Raw genomic sequence first — 15,210 nt, forward strand, 5'->3', positions numbered from 1 at the left:
TCTGTGACACGTTTTTCATGGCCATGAATTTGGTAGGGCCCTACTTATAATCCATCTTTTGTAGTTAATAAACTTGTTTTATGTTTTAATCTAAACCAGTGTGCCTTTAAGTGAAGTGTCTGGAGAAAAATCTCAGCTTGGTTTAACACAGGCTTTTTTCATAGTCCTCTCCACACTGAGGGAGGGGCAAACTGGGTAATAAATTCATACTGGTTGGGGTTTTGGCCAGGGCAGGACAGTAAAACTCTGGGGTCCTAGGCGGAGAAGCTGGTGATATCTTAGCTGTAGTCTCTCTATTGTTGGTTCATGCAGTGTTCGGCCAGCCTGTATGTAACTGCAGCTGGGTGTGTCCCTGCCAGTGTGAATGTATAGGACCAGGAGCAGTCTACAGCTTGTCACAGCAGCTCAGTGTGAGTGGGAACCCAGGCTGGTGAGTCAGAGGGCTCTGTGGTACCTCAGTTCCAGGTGGGAAACCATCACAATAAGTTCCACTGTATCTAAACCGGAAGAATATACAAGGTTCTTTCTCTCTTCCCCCACTCCCTCCCGCTCTCCTGAGTCAAGCACAAGCTCCTTTCTGCCTGTCCCCATCTTATTTACTTCACAGCCTTCATAGCGGGACTAGTTTGTTGTCTGCAGTGAAAACCAATGAGCCTTGAGTTTAAAATGAAGGCAATAATTGTTTTTAAACCTAGTGGTAACAGAGTAGCTTTTTAAATCCAAGTGGCCCCAGATTTTAACATTAATCTTCACCACCAGTGATTCTGGGCATGTTTATACAAATAGAATATGGCGTGGCTCCAGGTTCAATCCAAATATTATATTGTGATAATTAGCCTGGCCCTTTAAATTGGTTTAAATATGAGTGTACAGTATGTTAATTTAAGACTAGTAGTAATAGGAAAACTTTAGAATCCATCATTAATCCAGTATTTTTAAAATACTATACTACCAATATGCATTCAACTTCCTTCAAGAAAAAATTAGGAATTTACCAAAAAACATGACTGGCAACATTTCTGAAAATTCCAGACAATGAACATTACTATAAACTCAATTACTACTCCTCGCTAGTATATAGGTTTGATACTATGACACGAGAGATCTCTTTTGGGTACAGTATAATCACTGAACCCTTTTAATGTCCCTAATGACAAAAAGTCATTTTTTGTACAATTATGAGAAAGTAGTGCCAATTTTTTTATGTTCTGGATAGTTGAATGATATTTAAATATGTAATACAGATGGATGCAGCTATACTAAGTACACTAAATTCCTAACAAAACAAAAGTAAACCTTAGTGCATAAAACACCAGTGAATTAACTAGATTACAAATGTCCGCAGATCTTTTTTGGTATTATTATATTGTTTCCTCAACACTGTTGCCGTGGTTTCTTTGGGAACAATGCTGCATATCGCAATGAGTAATTAAATTTTAGAAAGGGAAACTGTCAGGTAGTTTAGAATAAAAAAATATATTTACTTAGAACAAACACGTTTGTTAAGACCTAATGTTAATTGAATTTTTATTTTATTTTATTATTTATACACAAATACTTTGCTGAAATATTAACTGAAAAGTGAATCCAACCTAGGCAATTAGGCAACACAATGAAACAGTTTAGAAATATAGTGGTAATGCACTTGGGAAGAAATAATTTGAACTTCTCAAATGCGTAGCTAGATTCACAATTACCTGTAAGCACTCAAGAAAAAAATATTTTTGTACACACACACCACTGATATAATGATACAGTGGTGTCATTGGGGACAGCGTCAGCTCCCTAAAAACCTCTGATCGAGTTGAGTCACAAGAATAGTCTAAAAAAATAGCAATGTGAGAATGCTCTGTTAGGAATGAGATAGAGAATAATACTGAAACTAATACAAGGCCTTTATACCAAATTGATAGCACACCCTGAACCTCATTACGGTGTCCAGTTCTGATCACCTCAGCTTAAAAAAACAAACAAACCAGAAATAGAAAAAGTCCGGAGAAAGATAAGGAAAATTCTTAGAAACATGGAAAGTCTTTCACATAATTTAGTTAAAAGAGGCTACAAATACAAGGTGACTTAGATGATGGAACAGGGGAAATAGAAAATGGAACAGAGAAGGCCCTCCTATCATACTTCCCCATCCTCTCCCATATTACAAGCACAAAGGAACTGACTCCCCAACTGAATTGAAAGGCAGCCAGTTTACAAACACATTTAATGCATGGAACTGACTGCAACAAAATACTGAGGCAAACTGCTTAGCAGGATACATTAAAAAGATTAGATATTCATATAAACAACATATCTACAATTCAGGACACAACCCAACTGGTACTAGGAAAAAAAACTTTTCCCACAGAGCACATGCTACTGCATAATATCCACTGCCGGAGTTTATCCGCCATCCTCTGTAGTGTCTATCTAGTATTGGTAACTGTCAGAGACAGGATAATTGACTAGAATCTCCCCAGCAGTTCCTATGAACAATGTTATCACACCAATCAATCTAGTTTCACCAACCTGCATGAATTCAAATAGTACACAAGAAGCACCAAAGATGAAGAGTAAAATTTCCTTTTTACCAATCTTTCAGTTTCCATAAACTAAGGTGGGCTTACTTACAGTGGGGGTGATTTTTAAAATGTATGATTTCTTTTATCCGATAGTCTGCTTTTCATCCTGGGTCACTAATCATACGATCATACACAAGCATGAAAGCTGAGCTCTGATATATTATGCATCTTAATTTCAACTCCAGAAAAGAAGAACATTCTTAAAACTGAAGATTTTTTTTAAAATAGTACCAAAAATTGATAGAATTTTTCTTATATTATTCCATTTTCCACATATTAACTCCAAGAATGACCGTAACCATATTCAAATTACTGTATTTCCTTTGAACTAGAGAAGGGCTGAGCTCCAATTTCAAATCCCAATTTGCCCAAAGTTTGAGTGTACTATATTTGAATCCAGAGTTTAATTCAAGCCCATCTCTATTTTGACTTTTTGCCCTGGAAAGCAATTCATGTCTGATAGTTACTTGGAGAGTTTGTTTACTTATCTGCACATCCAATTTAAATGCATATGCTGATGCAAAGCTGTAAAATGCTCTTGAAAGAGTACAACTGTCCAGCCACCAAATTAAAAATTACTTGCATGTTTTGAGGGCAATTCATTTTTCCCCTGAGAAAACTCTGCTCTGAGGCAGTATTGTTTTTACTGAATGTTAAAATAGGTTTGATGGAGTCTAAGGAGGTCAAGTTACTTGCATAAGGTCACAAGTGAGTTAGTGGCTTAAGTGGGAATCAAAAGCCAGTTCTTTGTTCTAGCCCCTAGATCAGTTACATAAAACAGTGTTTGCCATTTCTATCAAAATTGATCACATTTAGCATGAGATGGAGTTCTGAGAATAAGCAAGCTGAAAGTAAAATTAGAATTTTAGGTTTGTCTTTTTCATTCTATCTGATCCTTTAGCCTTTATATTTACCCAAACATAACCTTTGTTTCATGCACTGCAGTGTATTAAAATAGAAATAACCAATGTGGGGGCCTACACTTACCTAATATTAAACTCCAGATTTTATTTTTTTTAACTCGAACATATGTTGAATTTTCAAATCTATTATTTTAAATAAACAGACAAATTTGAGTGATGCAAACAGATGTTATAAGCTAATCAAATACCTGCACATAAATCAGATGAGATTACATTTGCAAGCTAGCAAGTACACAACACTGCACATACAAATGTCAATGTCTTAGTGATCACTAAACATGCACCTAAAGTGAAGACTATTTAAAGGGCACAGTCAACTTGAAATCTAGTCAATTTTCTTTTCTTAGGAAAGCAGTGTCAATACTATATCTGTCTCCAAGTCCTGCCTATACTAGACATGTTTTTCTCTCCCTTGTTGCTGAGTGAAAAACCCTTACAGAGAAGTAAATTGCCTTACTATTCAGGGGAGAGCAAAGCTACCAGATGGGTACAAAGTAAACAACCTTCAGTTATTGTTCACTCTGATTTCATGTGTAAGAATAGTCGATAAAATACATTCAGACAAAAGTGTGATATTTAAGTTGACTGTGTCCCTTTAAAAACCCTACACCTCAACGGGTGGCCAGGGATTTTTTATACATTCCATTTTTTCCCTTACCTGTTGAACTTCACTTTCTCCATTTGAGATTTTTTCGGTGTACACAAAGGAGTTGAATATCCGCTGTAATAAAATCAGAAATGGTGCTTAAGGGACATTGGCATAATACTGATTTCAAGCAATATTGAAGGGAAAAAAACAATAAGAATGCAGTATGTTAAGAAAAGACAGATTTCATATCATGAGTCATTTAAAACAGTTTTTAAAACTGTCAACTTTACCTAAAGATAACCACGTTTATGCAAGCAAAATACATGCTTCTATAATTAAATAAGTAAAGCAGATGTTTACATTTCTAAAAAGAAAAATACAGGATGTTATTTGCAGAGCCTCTGCTATTTTATCCAACTGCTATAATTTAAAATATCTATGCTTCCTATTTAAAATCTGTTACCTCTGACTACTATAATTGTTTACAGATACTAAACATTTAACATAATAAAGCTCTTTCAAAACATTATTCTTTCCATATTCTCCAAATTTTTAATTAATTTCTGATCCTCCAGTTGTTGGCTTTTGCCTGCATCCAAAAGCCTGTGGGCTAGAGGTTAGAAGGTGGGTCTCTGTGTTTGTTTGGACGACAGGAGAATGAGACCTGATTTTGTATGCCTACTAGGAAGTGAGATTGGCATTGCTGAAGCAGCAATTACTATCCCAGTCTTTAAGTTTCTAGAGTAGGGGGGGAAAAAAAGGACTTTCAGAATTCTTTGAGGGGGTCAACATGCATGTGGGGATCCAGTAGATATAGTATATTTAGATTTTCAGAACGCCTTTGACAAGGTCCTTTGCCAAAAGCTCTTAAGCAAAGCAAACTGTCATGAGATAAGAGGGAAAGTCCTCTCATGGATCGGTAACTGGTTAAAAGATAAAAAACAAAGGGTAGGAATAAATGGTCGGTTTTCAGAATGGAGAGAGGTAAATAGTGGTATCCCCCAGGGGTCTTACTGGGCCCAGTCCTATTCAACATATTCATAAATGGTCTGGAAAAAGGGGTAAACACTGAGGTGGCAAAATTTGCAGATGATACAAAACTACTTAAGATAGTTAAGTCCCAAGCAGACTGCGAAGAGCTACAAAAGGATCTCACAAAACTGGGTGACTGGACAATAAAATGGCAGATGAAATTCAATGTTGATAAATGCAAAGTAATAATTCACATTGGAAAACATAATCCCAACTATACATATAAAATGAGGGGATCTAAATTAGCTGTTACCACTGAAGAAAGAGATGTTGGAGTCATTGTGGAGCGGGAGTCAAACATCCACTCAATGTGCAGCGGGAGTCAAAAAGCGAACAGAATGCTGGGAATCATTGAGAAAGGGATAGATAATAAGACAGAAAATATCATATTGCCACTACATAAATCCATGGTACTCTCACATCTTGAATACTGCGAATAAAAGTTATATTGGAATTGGAAAAGGTTCAGAAAAGAGCAACAAAAATGATTAGCGGTATGGAATGGCAGCCATATGAGGAGAGACTAATAAGACTGGGACTTTTCAGCTTGGAAAAGAGACGACTAAGGGGGGATTTGATCAAGGCCGTCCCTACCCATACCAAATTTCCTGGTGCCCCATGCAGCTGCATGCTGCTCCAGCCCCAGCCCCACCCCACCCCTTCTCACACCTGCTCAACCCCGCCCCCACTCCACCCCTTCCCCAAAGCCCCCGCCCCTACTGGCATATAGTAGCTTTCACCCAGATACCTGGCCTCAGGGTGCTTTGCAAGAAAAAAAGAAGCCAACCATCAGAGGTGTAACTTTTTGGTTTGTACTGCAAAAACAACAAGGGGGAAAAAACTGTTTGAAATGGAAAGGGAGTGAATTGTTGATTAAATAAATATTACTTCAAAATTTTAAGAAGACTAAATACTACAAAAATAATTAAAAAAAAACCCAGTTGGCCCTTTGAATGTTAATGTTAAGTTAGGTTTAATATTTAGGGGCATATCTTTAAAAAAAATAACAAAAGCCAAAATAAATTATTACTGTGGGATTTTTATACATATTAAAGTGACTCATTTTTCAGTGATGTTTTAAGAATCCTGTAGTAATGTGGCAGTACAATCTGTAGCCGTCTTGTTCCTTATTGAAAAGGAGCTTTAACCAATACCGTTCAAGATTGAAACTTTTGCTTCTGCACCTGTCTTATCATTTTACTTCTGAGAAGAAAAAAAGTAAACAACTGCCACCACAATCTAAACTGAAGTTACTCCACAAAAACTTACGGCCCAAGCAGCACTTTACCAATGCAGCCTCTCTACCATTTACCGGAGCCTCAGAGCATCACATAGGGAAGAGAGCGAAACATTGGGGATTACATTATAGACGTCAAAGACACTAAAATGTCAATGACACAAAAGAAAAAACAAGAGGGCAAAATCCTGGCTCTACTGAAGGCAATGGAATTTTGCCATTGATTTAAACAGGGTCAGGATTTCACCCAGAGAGTGGACATCGCATACATCAACATGGAGCCCAGTGCATGGAAATGCAGCAGCAAGAAGACCAGTTGTTCCTATTTGGCTATGTATGTGCCATGACAGCTATTCAGAGACACTATGGTGGAGGACATGAAGTTGATGGAATGCTTCACGTTTACAGCAATGCGGTAAGTCTGAAACAGACTTCCCAGACGCTCAGTTCAACTCTCCTAAGTTTTAACGATATAAAATCAGAATTATTTAGAGCTACATAAGGCGTTTAACATTGAATCAAATGAAGTTTAATAGAAGTTGTTCAACAACTGCATGAGTTTTCCAGGTGAGAGTTTGGTCTATTTGCTTTTAGTCAGAACGTACACAGGTACACAGCCAGCAGAGGCACTCTGGAAAATCTTGGCTTATGATTGTCACTTTCCCTTATCCCTTTTCCTCTTGAGGACTTTAGGAATTTCAAAAATTTGAACTCTTAATATGAGAGCAGCATTTGGAAGGGCAGCTCACAAGTTCACAAGTCCCAGGGAGCCTAGAAGGATAAAAAGACAGAAATGTGACTACTCTTAAGACATACATGCAGATTTCTTTTTCTTTCCAGACTTTTGTTAAAAGCTATGCTCAGGTACTTAAAACTACAAAACATGTTTTTTTCCTTCAGATGAGAAGAAAAATTTAACAGAGAAAAGTACATTAAAGGGGGTCATTTTGATGCAAAATGTTTTAAATGAATTGAAAATTTCTCCCCACATTGCATTTAATTTCTAGATATCAAAAGAAACAACAAGGAAACAGTTTGTCAGCTAGCAAGAATGAAGCTTCCTGTCCTTAATACAAAGCTGACCCTTCCCCTGTACCTTTAAATATAGCCATGTTTATGAACTATCAAAATAATGAGAGAGTATGTTATGAACAGTTACGAAAAAAATCACTACTTGTAGTAATTCATTTGGCCACTGGAATAAAGTTTTTTATTTTAAACCTATTTTGGGTTAAGATCAATTTTAGTCAAATTCTTTAAAATATTCTTTTCAGGCAGAGAATTTTCTGAGTTTTATTAAAACTATATAAGAAAAGTAAAAACCTGTTAGCCAAACTGCAATTTTCAACAATGAATTAAACCAGAAATCCACACTAAATTAGGATCCCACCAGTTGGAGAAAGGGCTAAATAAGGTCCCCTGATCTTTCCCTCAGGTTACAGATGAATTGCTCTTCTACCTCTCACAGCAATTCTATTACTTAGATATCTGTTCCCTACTCAATAAAACTACCTGGAATTTTCACCTAGAGAAAAATTATTTCCCTCTGCATAATCAGGAGAATTTTAATCTTACCAAAAAAAATCATCTCTGTACAAACATTCAGTTTTCTCATTTTTATTAAAACTATGCAAGAAAAGTAAGAAACCTATTAGCAAAAATGCACTAAGGATTGCACCAACTGGAGAAAAGAGTAAATCATAGAGCAATTCACAGATAAGATCCCCTGATCCTTTTGCCTTTTATTGTTATTTAACCAGTGTGCAAAGGACATGTGAACATTTACACAGTATGTTATTTAATTTTCTAAACAGAAAAAGTCTCTTTTGTCAACTTCCAAAAGAAGTTAAAGAGATTCCACAGATTGAAAGGTAAATTTAAATTCCAGAAACTTACAAAAAAAGAGAAATATTTAAGAGAGCATTCTCAGTGCGGGTTGCACAATGTATTAGCATCTTTACTTTATTCTCCCCACCCCTTGCTGTTTAATTGAGTCTGCTTAACAGATGGCAGCAAAATCCTACCTCACTTGAACAGGACCAATTACACAAGCGTTTAATGAGATGGTCATTCAAGATTATTTGTCCTGACCCATCATCACTCAGCCCAACAACAGCTCTAGGAACATAGGAATTGCCATGCTAGGTCAGACTCAAGGTCCATACAACAGGAGCAGGGACCAGATGCCTCCGACAAAGGTGAAAATAACCCTACAGTAGGCAGATGTGGGGTTATCTGTGTCCCTCCCCCAAACGAAGGTCTCATTCTAATTCTAATCATTAGAGATGGTCTTACACCCTGAAACATGAAGTTTCATTTCTCTTCCAGTACTTTTTTTCTTGGCATCAATTATCATCACTTTGGTTATTCTTGTGGTTATCCAGTTTTTTAAATTTTGATAAATTATGTAACAAAGTATTTCCTTTTCTCACTTTTAAATTTGCAGTCTTTCAGTTTCATGTGCCCTTTCTTGTGTTCTGTAACAGGGAGAGTAGAAGCTCCCTATCTACCTGTTCCACACCATTCATTATCTTAGATACTTTTATTATGTTCCCACTTAATCATTTTCTTTCTAAGGTGCACAGTCCCATTCTTTTCACTCTCTTCATATGAAAGCTTTTCCATCCCCTAATCAGTCTGGTCATTCTTCTCTGATCACCCTCTAATTCCATTAGGTCTTAAGCAGGGTTCGAGTCATGCCCGAGCACTCCGGAACACCATTCAGGCATTATTATTTTTAGCATTCTTATGAATGATAGTGCTGGAACACTCTTCTGGTACTTCCTTTTTAAAGTGAAAGTCATAAAGACTCATCAATAAGTCTTGAACAACGGTCATCAATAACTATTATTAAAAGTCACAGTAGACCATTCTAGGTTTTTTGTGCAGATATACATACATACATACATACATACATACATACATACATTTGAAAGTCTGGAAAGTTAGAGGTAAGTTTCCACAAACAACCCTAATTCTCCTCCTTATGTATCCCTCAATACCTTACTTTTATATTGGACAGACCTTGCACCCACTCAGTGTATCTTTTCACATTTCCAGTAGTCATAGATTCCAAGGCCAAAAGACACCATCGTGATCTAGTCCAATCTCCTATCTAACACAGGACATAGAACTTCCCCAAAATAATTCCTAGAGCAAATATATTACAAAAACACCAATCTTGATTTAAAAATAGTCAATGATGGAGAATCCACCACAACCCTTGGTAAATTGTTCCAGTGGTTAATTACGCTCCATGTCAAAATTGTACGCCTTATTTCCAGTCTGAATTTGACTAGCTTCAACTTCTAGCCACTGGTTCATGTTATTCCTTTCTCTTCTAGACTGAAGAGCCCATTATTAAATGTTGGTTCCCCATGTAAATAGCTATCAACCATAATCAAGTCATCCCTTAATGTTTTCTTTAAGATTTAGCTAACCAAATTGAGCTCTTTACATTTATCACTATAAGGCATGTTTCTAATCCTTTAATCATCCTTGTGGCTCTTCTCTGAACCCACTCCAATTAATCAACATTCTTCCTTAATCGTGGGCACAAGAACTGGATACAGTATTCCAGCAACAGTCATACCAGCGCTAAATACAGAAGCAAAACAAGCACTCTACTCCCACTCAAGATTTCCCTATTTATACATCCCAAGATCACATTAGCTCTTTTGGCCACAGTGTCACACTGGGAGCTCATGTTCAGCTAATCATCCACCACATCCCCCAAATCTCTTTCAGAGTCAGTGCTTCCCAGCACAAAGTCCCCTATTCTTCAAGCACAGCCTACATTCTACAAGGTGGTATGGTGCATCCCTATGGGTGCTCCACTCCAGGTGATTATCGAGTAGTACCCTCTGCAAAGGGGTGGGCTTCAGAGTCAAGTCTAGGATTGATGACAGAACAACAGAACCAAATATGGCATCAGAAGCTGAGGCATGAGTGACTGCATAGTGTTCAGAAAATGCATGAGTGGACGTCCAAGTCACAGCTCTATGTCTCTCTGTGATGGGAACATTCTTAAGAATGGCTATTGAAATAAAGGGTGGAGAGAGAATGATCCTTATCCTGAAAGTATACGTTAAATCTTTTTGTTTTAAGTTTTTGTTTTGTTTTTAAAAACTATAAAATTACTACAGCTAAGTAACACAAAAGAAACTCAAACTAACTAAATATTAATAATGAAAGAAAAATTCAGCAGAGGTACGCTCAACTCGGACACTGCTGAGGCAGTTGAGAAGGAACTAAGGGCGGTTCACCCATGCAACTCAATATATTCTCGGAGCAGGGCACAAGGCTGCAGAGGGCACATGCGTGGGCCAAACAAACACTGCCACTTAAAATCTCCAATCTGAGGCACATGGGATGCAAGCACACCTACAGTGGCACTCCCATAGGGACACTACTCAAAGAAGATCATCATCAATTTTTACCCCAAATACAGAACAGAAACATTTATTGAACACTTTTGCCCTTTCTGCGACACTATTGATAATGCTACCACTTCCATCCAGTAATGGACTAATACCATTGTCAGGATGCTTTTTGTTCCTAATATATTTTTAAAAACTCCCTCTTACTGTCCCCTCCCACAACAATAGCCTTCTCCCTGTGTCCCTTTGCTTCCCCCATCAATTCTCTGTAGTTTCCAACTTCGGACCTATATTCACTACCATCAACTTCCACTTTCTTCCTTTTGCTACATATTTTATAGCTGCCTTCACTTCCCCTCTAAATCAGGTTATTTTTTTAATGAGCACAGCCTTCTTCTTCACTTGTGGGACTGTGGCTTTTGGGGCATCTAGTGAGGTGTTCTTATATGAGTCACCATCATCATTCACATTTTTCTGATTAAATTCCTCCTCTCTGCTGATTTGGCTCACAATTCTTTTTCAGCTTTGTGAAATTGGCCCTATTAAAGCACGATGTATACATATGACTAGTCTGGACTTTGTTCTGCTTGCACATTATAAATGTGATCAGATTCATGATCACTTGTAGCTAAAAGCTACCATGAATTTTTAGTTCTGTGATGAACCACATATCCCCTAATATAGTAGCCCATATGCTACCCTAGAATTTTGTCATTACACAGTGAATACCAATCTAGCCAGAAAACTCTCATATTCACCCTCCCTGAATGAGCCAGCTAAAACATCCAGTCTCTATCTCAACAAATACAGATGTGTCCCTCCCTCAGTGACATTCCTACTATAGTCAACAAGCAACATTTTGATGTATCTTAGCACCTACACATAGCCTTCAAGCATAATACACCATAAAGTGGGCCATGGCAAGATACAGAGGCAGAGTTAATGTTATTTACGGAACCTGAGCTTGGAATTTCCAGACATTGATTTGCCCCCCACCCATATAGTTCTCCTGTCTTCGGCTGATACAGCTATACACCGGCGAAATGTACAAACTTTGGCAGATGTCATAAGCTCCACAAAGACTGATGAATTCTTCAGAGGGTTATAGTTTCATTGTTCTCTTGTATTCCCCCATATACCCATCTCTATCTGTTATCTCTTTTCTTAGACTGTAAGCTCTTTGGGGCAGGGACTGTCTTTTTCTTCTGTGTTTGTACGGCACCTAACACAATGGGGTCTGGGTCCATGACTAGATCTCCATGGTGCTATGGTAATACACAATTCTCAAGTCTGCAGCATGGACTCCTATATACCCACATAAGAGCCCAACTGTACATGTCTTCTGGACCATACCCAGCTCCATCATCTGCTATTCAGAACCCTCTCCACACTACTCCTATACTTGACCATCAATTTCCGTTTCCCTTCAACATCAGAGCACACAGAGTATGATACTTACATTGGAGTTTAGAGAGGAGATTACAATATCTGCAGGGGCTAATGTAGAATTTCCAATATTCAGCAAGGGGCTGGCGGATAGCAAACTAAAATCACAGAATATTTTTGGTTTCCAGAAGACAACTGTGCTAGCTTTGTGTGGATAAGTATGTGAAACAACTGGAAGTCTTTATAATACAAAACCCAATTTCCCCAAACAGAAGTTTTCAGAAAGTTAAGACTCTACTTTTTGAAAGATACAGAAGTCAAAAACAGCTAGTCTGATTAACCTGAAACTTCCCAAAGCTCCTCTTTAGCATGTAGTCATGGTTTTGGGGTTTATATGTACTTATGCACTTTCCAGCACAGCTGTCCTGACTCACCAATGGCTTTGAAGCTTTCAAAGCCTTGAACAGATAAAGTAAACAAACCAGCAACCAATTTGTAAGGAGAAGGCAGCTTCTGATGCTGCCCAATTCACATAATCTTAGTGATGAGTGGAATAGGACATGGAGGCTTACCATGCAACATTTGAAGCTGAAAGAAGTGAGGGGGTGTTTGTTTTTAAACTTGGGGAATGGTTCTAAACTGGGCTCAGATCAGAAACTAAAATGTACACTGCCGAGTTTTCCTCCACTCCTGAAGATTAAAGTGAACCCAGCAGCAACATTCTGCAGTTAAAAAACAATTTCACAAACATCCATCATGTGATTGTTAACACTGTATCTCTTCGTCAAGAATAATACAGGCTCACACCGTTAGTCAAAACAGTCAACCATTTGCACATCAGTTTTGTTAAACAGAATTAGAAATGGCAGACTAGAACTGAATCCAGCTTTCAAACTGGATGGCATTTTTTCTGCTGAAGATAAAACATACTGACAGTCAAAGACTGTCTGGAAAAAAAATTAAATGTAAAACATTTGTGTAACATTCAGTGAATGGTAAATGAAGTGCAGCTAATTTAGCAGTTACATTACAAGTCATATTTTTAAAGAACTGTTTATTGTCTCTGTAAGTGCTTTGTTTCCAGTTTCCTGTGAGATTTAAAATAACTGCTGCCTCAGCCATGGCAGTAAAACTCTCCACTAGCAGACCACAGTAGCCTGTCTCTACACTGGGCATCTCTGTGAAAAATTTCCAACTGTTGCTATCACTGGTTCAGCTACAAGGGAAGGAATACTAGGGCAGGCAGGGCTTCAAGTGGCTGATGCTATTTTAACACTATCCGCACAAAGGCTTCCCATTGTTACCATTGGCAGAGCTATTTGTGGTAACTGTGGTGAGAAATATTTTTGGGGAAACCACACAACACAAAAGCAAACCCTTGTGGGAAACAAAGCCCTAGGAGACAAATGTTTCAAAGTTACGCACTATGTTTTCCAAACCAAATGGGGGTAACAGATCACTGTAAGGTCATTAGACCAATTTGTTCAAAACAAGGTGTCATGGTCTACAATGTTTTTTTCCTTCCCTAGAATAAGGGTTATAGCAGTACAATTATACAGTTACTTAATGTAGGCATGGGCACTTTTTGTGGTTCAGTTACAATTATTGATTGTGGATGACAGAAAAGAGGTGTTTTCAGGAAAGTTTTTTAAATTATCGCTCTTTATTACATTATTTGTTAAGCACAGTGTGCTTGGCATTGCACAAGACAAAGGAAGACATAGTCCCTGCCCAAGGAACTTACAATCTAAACCGATAGAGAGAACTCAGACACAGAGATAAGCTAAACAGGATCAGGCTAGGCCAGTACCTGTATGAGAGGGAGGGCTTGGGTGGTCTTCACCTCTGAGTTAATACCAAACCAATGCCCCAGTATGCTCTTAAAGACCACTGTACTGCTGAAAGTGCAGCCTTTTGGATGAGGAATAAGAAGTAATTCAAGATTCCATGATGGTTCTCACAGGAGCAGAAGTGCTAATCTTCCAGTCCTGGCCTGGTTTATTTAGAATTATATATCCCCTAGGGGCCTCAACCTTCAGTTTCTTATTTTATTCACACTTTATGCGTTTTTTAGAAAGCATCAATAAGATCACAGCACATATTGCAAACATAAAAAAAAAAATCAGTGGCTCCAACAACGTACATGCTTGTGCAAAGATGGCCTGGTCTAACTCTCATTGGAGTCAATGGCCAAAAGTCCACAATCCTGTTTTACAGAGCAACCCCAGGTTCAGATGGGCACTGGGACAGCACAGCTCTTCGGCATGTGTATAATTTTAAGCATGTTATAATACCCATTGAAGTCAATGGGACTATTTGTACACGTAAAGCTACGCACCTGCTTCAGTGCTTTGCTGGATTGAGACTACGAGAAATGAGAGAAAGAGTCCCCATCGGAAGTCCGTTTCTGAAACAGTAAAGGCCTATCATGAAAGGCAAGGCCCTACAGTTTTGAAGTGCAAGAGACACTCAAAGAGATATACAATCTTGGTCTGAACCTTTATTGGTTAAGATATAGTTACACTGTAGCCAAGTAAGCAAGTCTACAAAATAGCTACACGTTCAGGAATAGAGAAAACATAGGTGCATTAGGACAACAATCCTGGCCTCAGCTGGGAACCACAAATAGTAGTCACCATCACCTGAATTACACAGATGACACTTTACTCCATCAAAAGCCCTCTGGGTGGAATCTTGACCACTCCCCCTCCCACAGTTAAAGTCAATGGAATTTTTGTCATTGACATCAATGGAGCCAGGATTTCACCCTGCTTTTTAACCAATGATCGTGTATATTTAAGCCTCTTCATTTTCAGTTTAAACAGATTTTTACGGAAAAAAATCCCAGGTTTACAAAAAGTATCATTTGTTTTTTTCCCGATTTTCACCCTACCCTTGTATCATTCAAATGTATAAAAAAACCTTGAATTTACCTAATAAAACACAATACATTGCATGAGATATATGCATTATGATAATACATTAGTCTGTGTGTGTATATGCATACCTGCCTGTTGAAGTAAGGCTATGAATTAGTCTAGAAGATACACACAATAAACAAAAAAGCACGCACAGCTCTGAAGTGCGTGTG

General features: G+C 37.9%; 1 protein-coding gene across 1 annotated transcript in view; it reads right to left on the minus strand.

Annotated features, from left to right (window-relative positions):
- CACHD1 (cache domain containing 1) overlaps positions 1-15,210 on the minus strand; it is a 185,410-nt gene that overhangs the window by 101,730 nt on the left and 68,470 nt on the right. The window contains exon 2 of the mRNA XM_073357445.1: positions 4,155-4,217. Coding sequence (XP_073213546.1) covers positions 4,155-4,217 — 63 coding nt within the window. The remainder of the gene's footprint in view (positions 1-4,154; positions 4,218-15,210) is intronic.

This window comes from Lepidochelys kempii, chromosome 8, assembly GCF_965140265.1.
Source record: "Lepidochelys kempii isolate rLepKem1 chromosome 8, rLepKem1.hap2, whole genome shotgun sequence".
Lineage (NCBI taxonomy): Eukaryota > Metazoa > Chordata > Testudines > Cheloniidae > Lepidochelys > Lepidochelys kempii.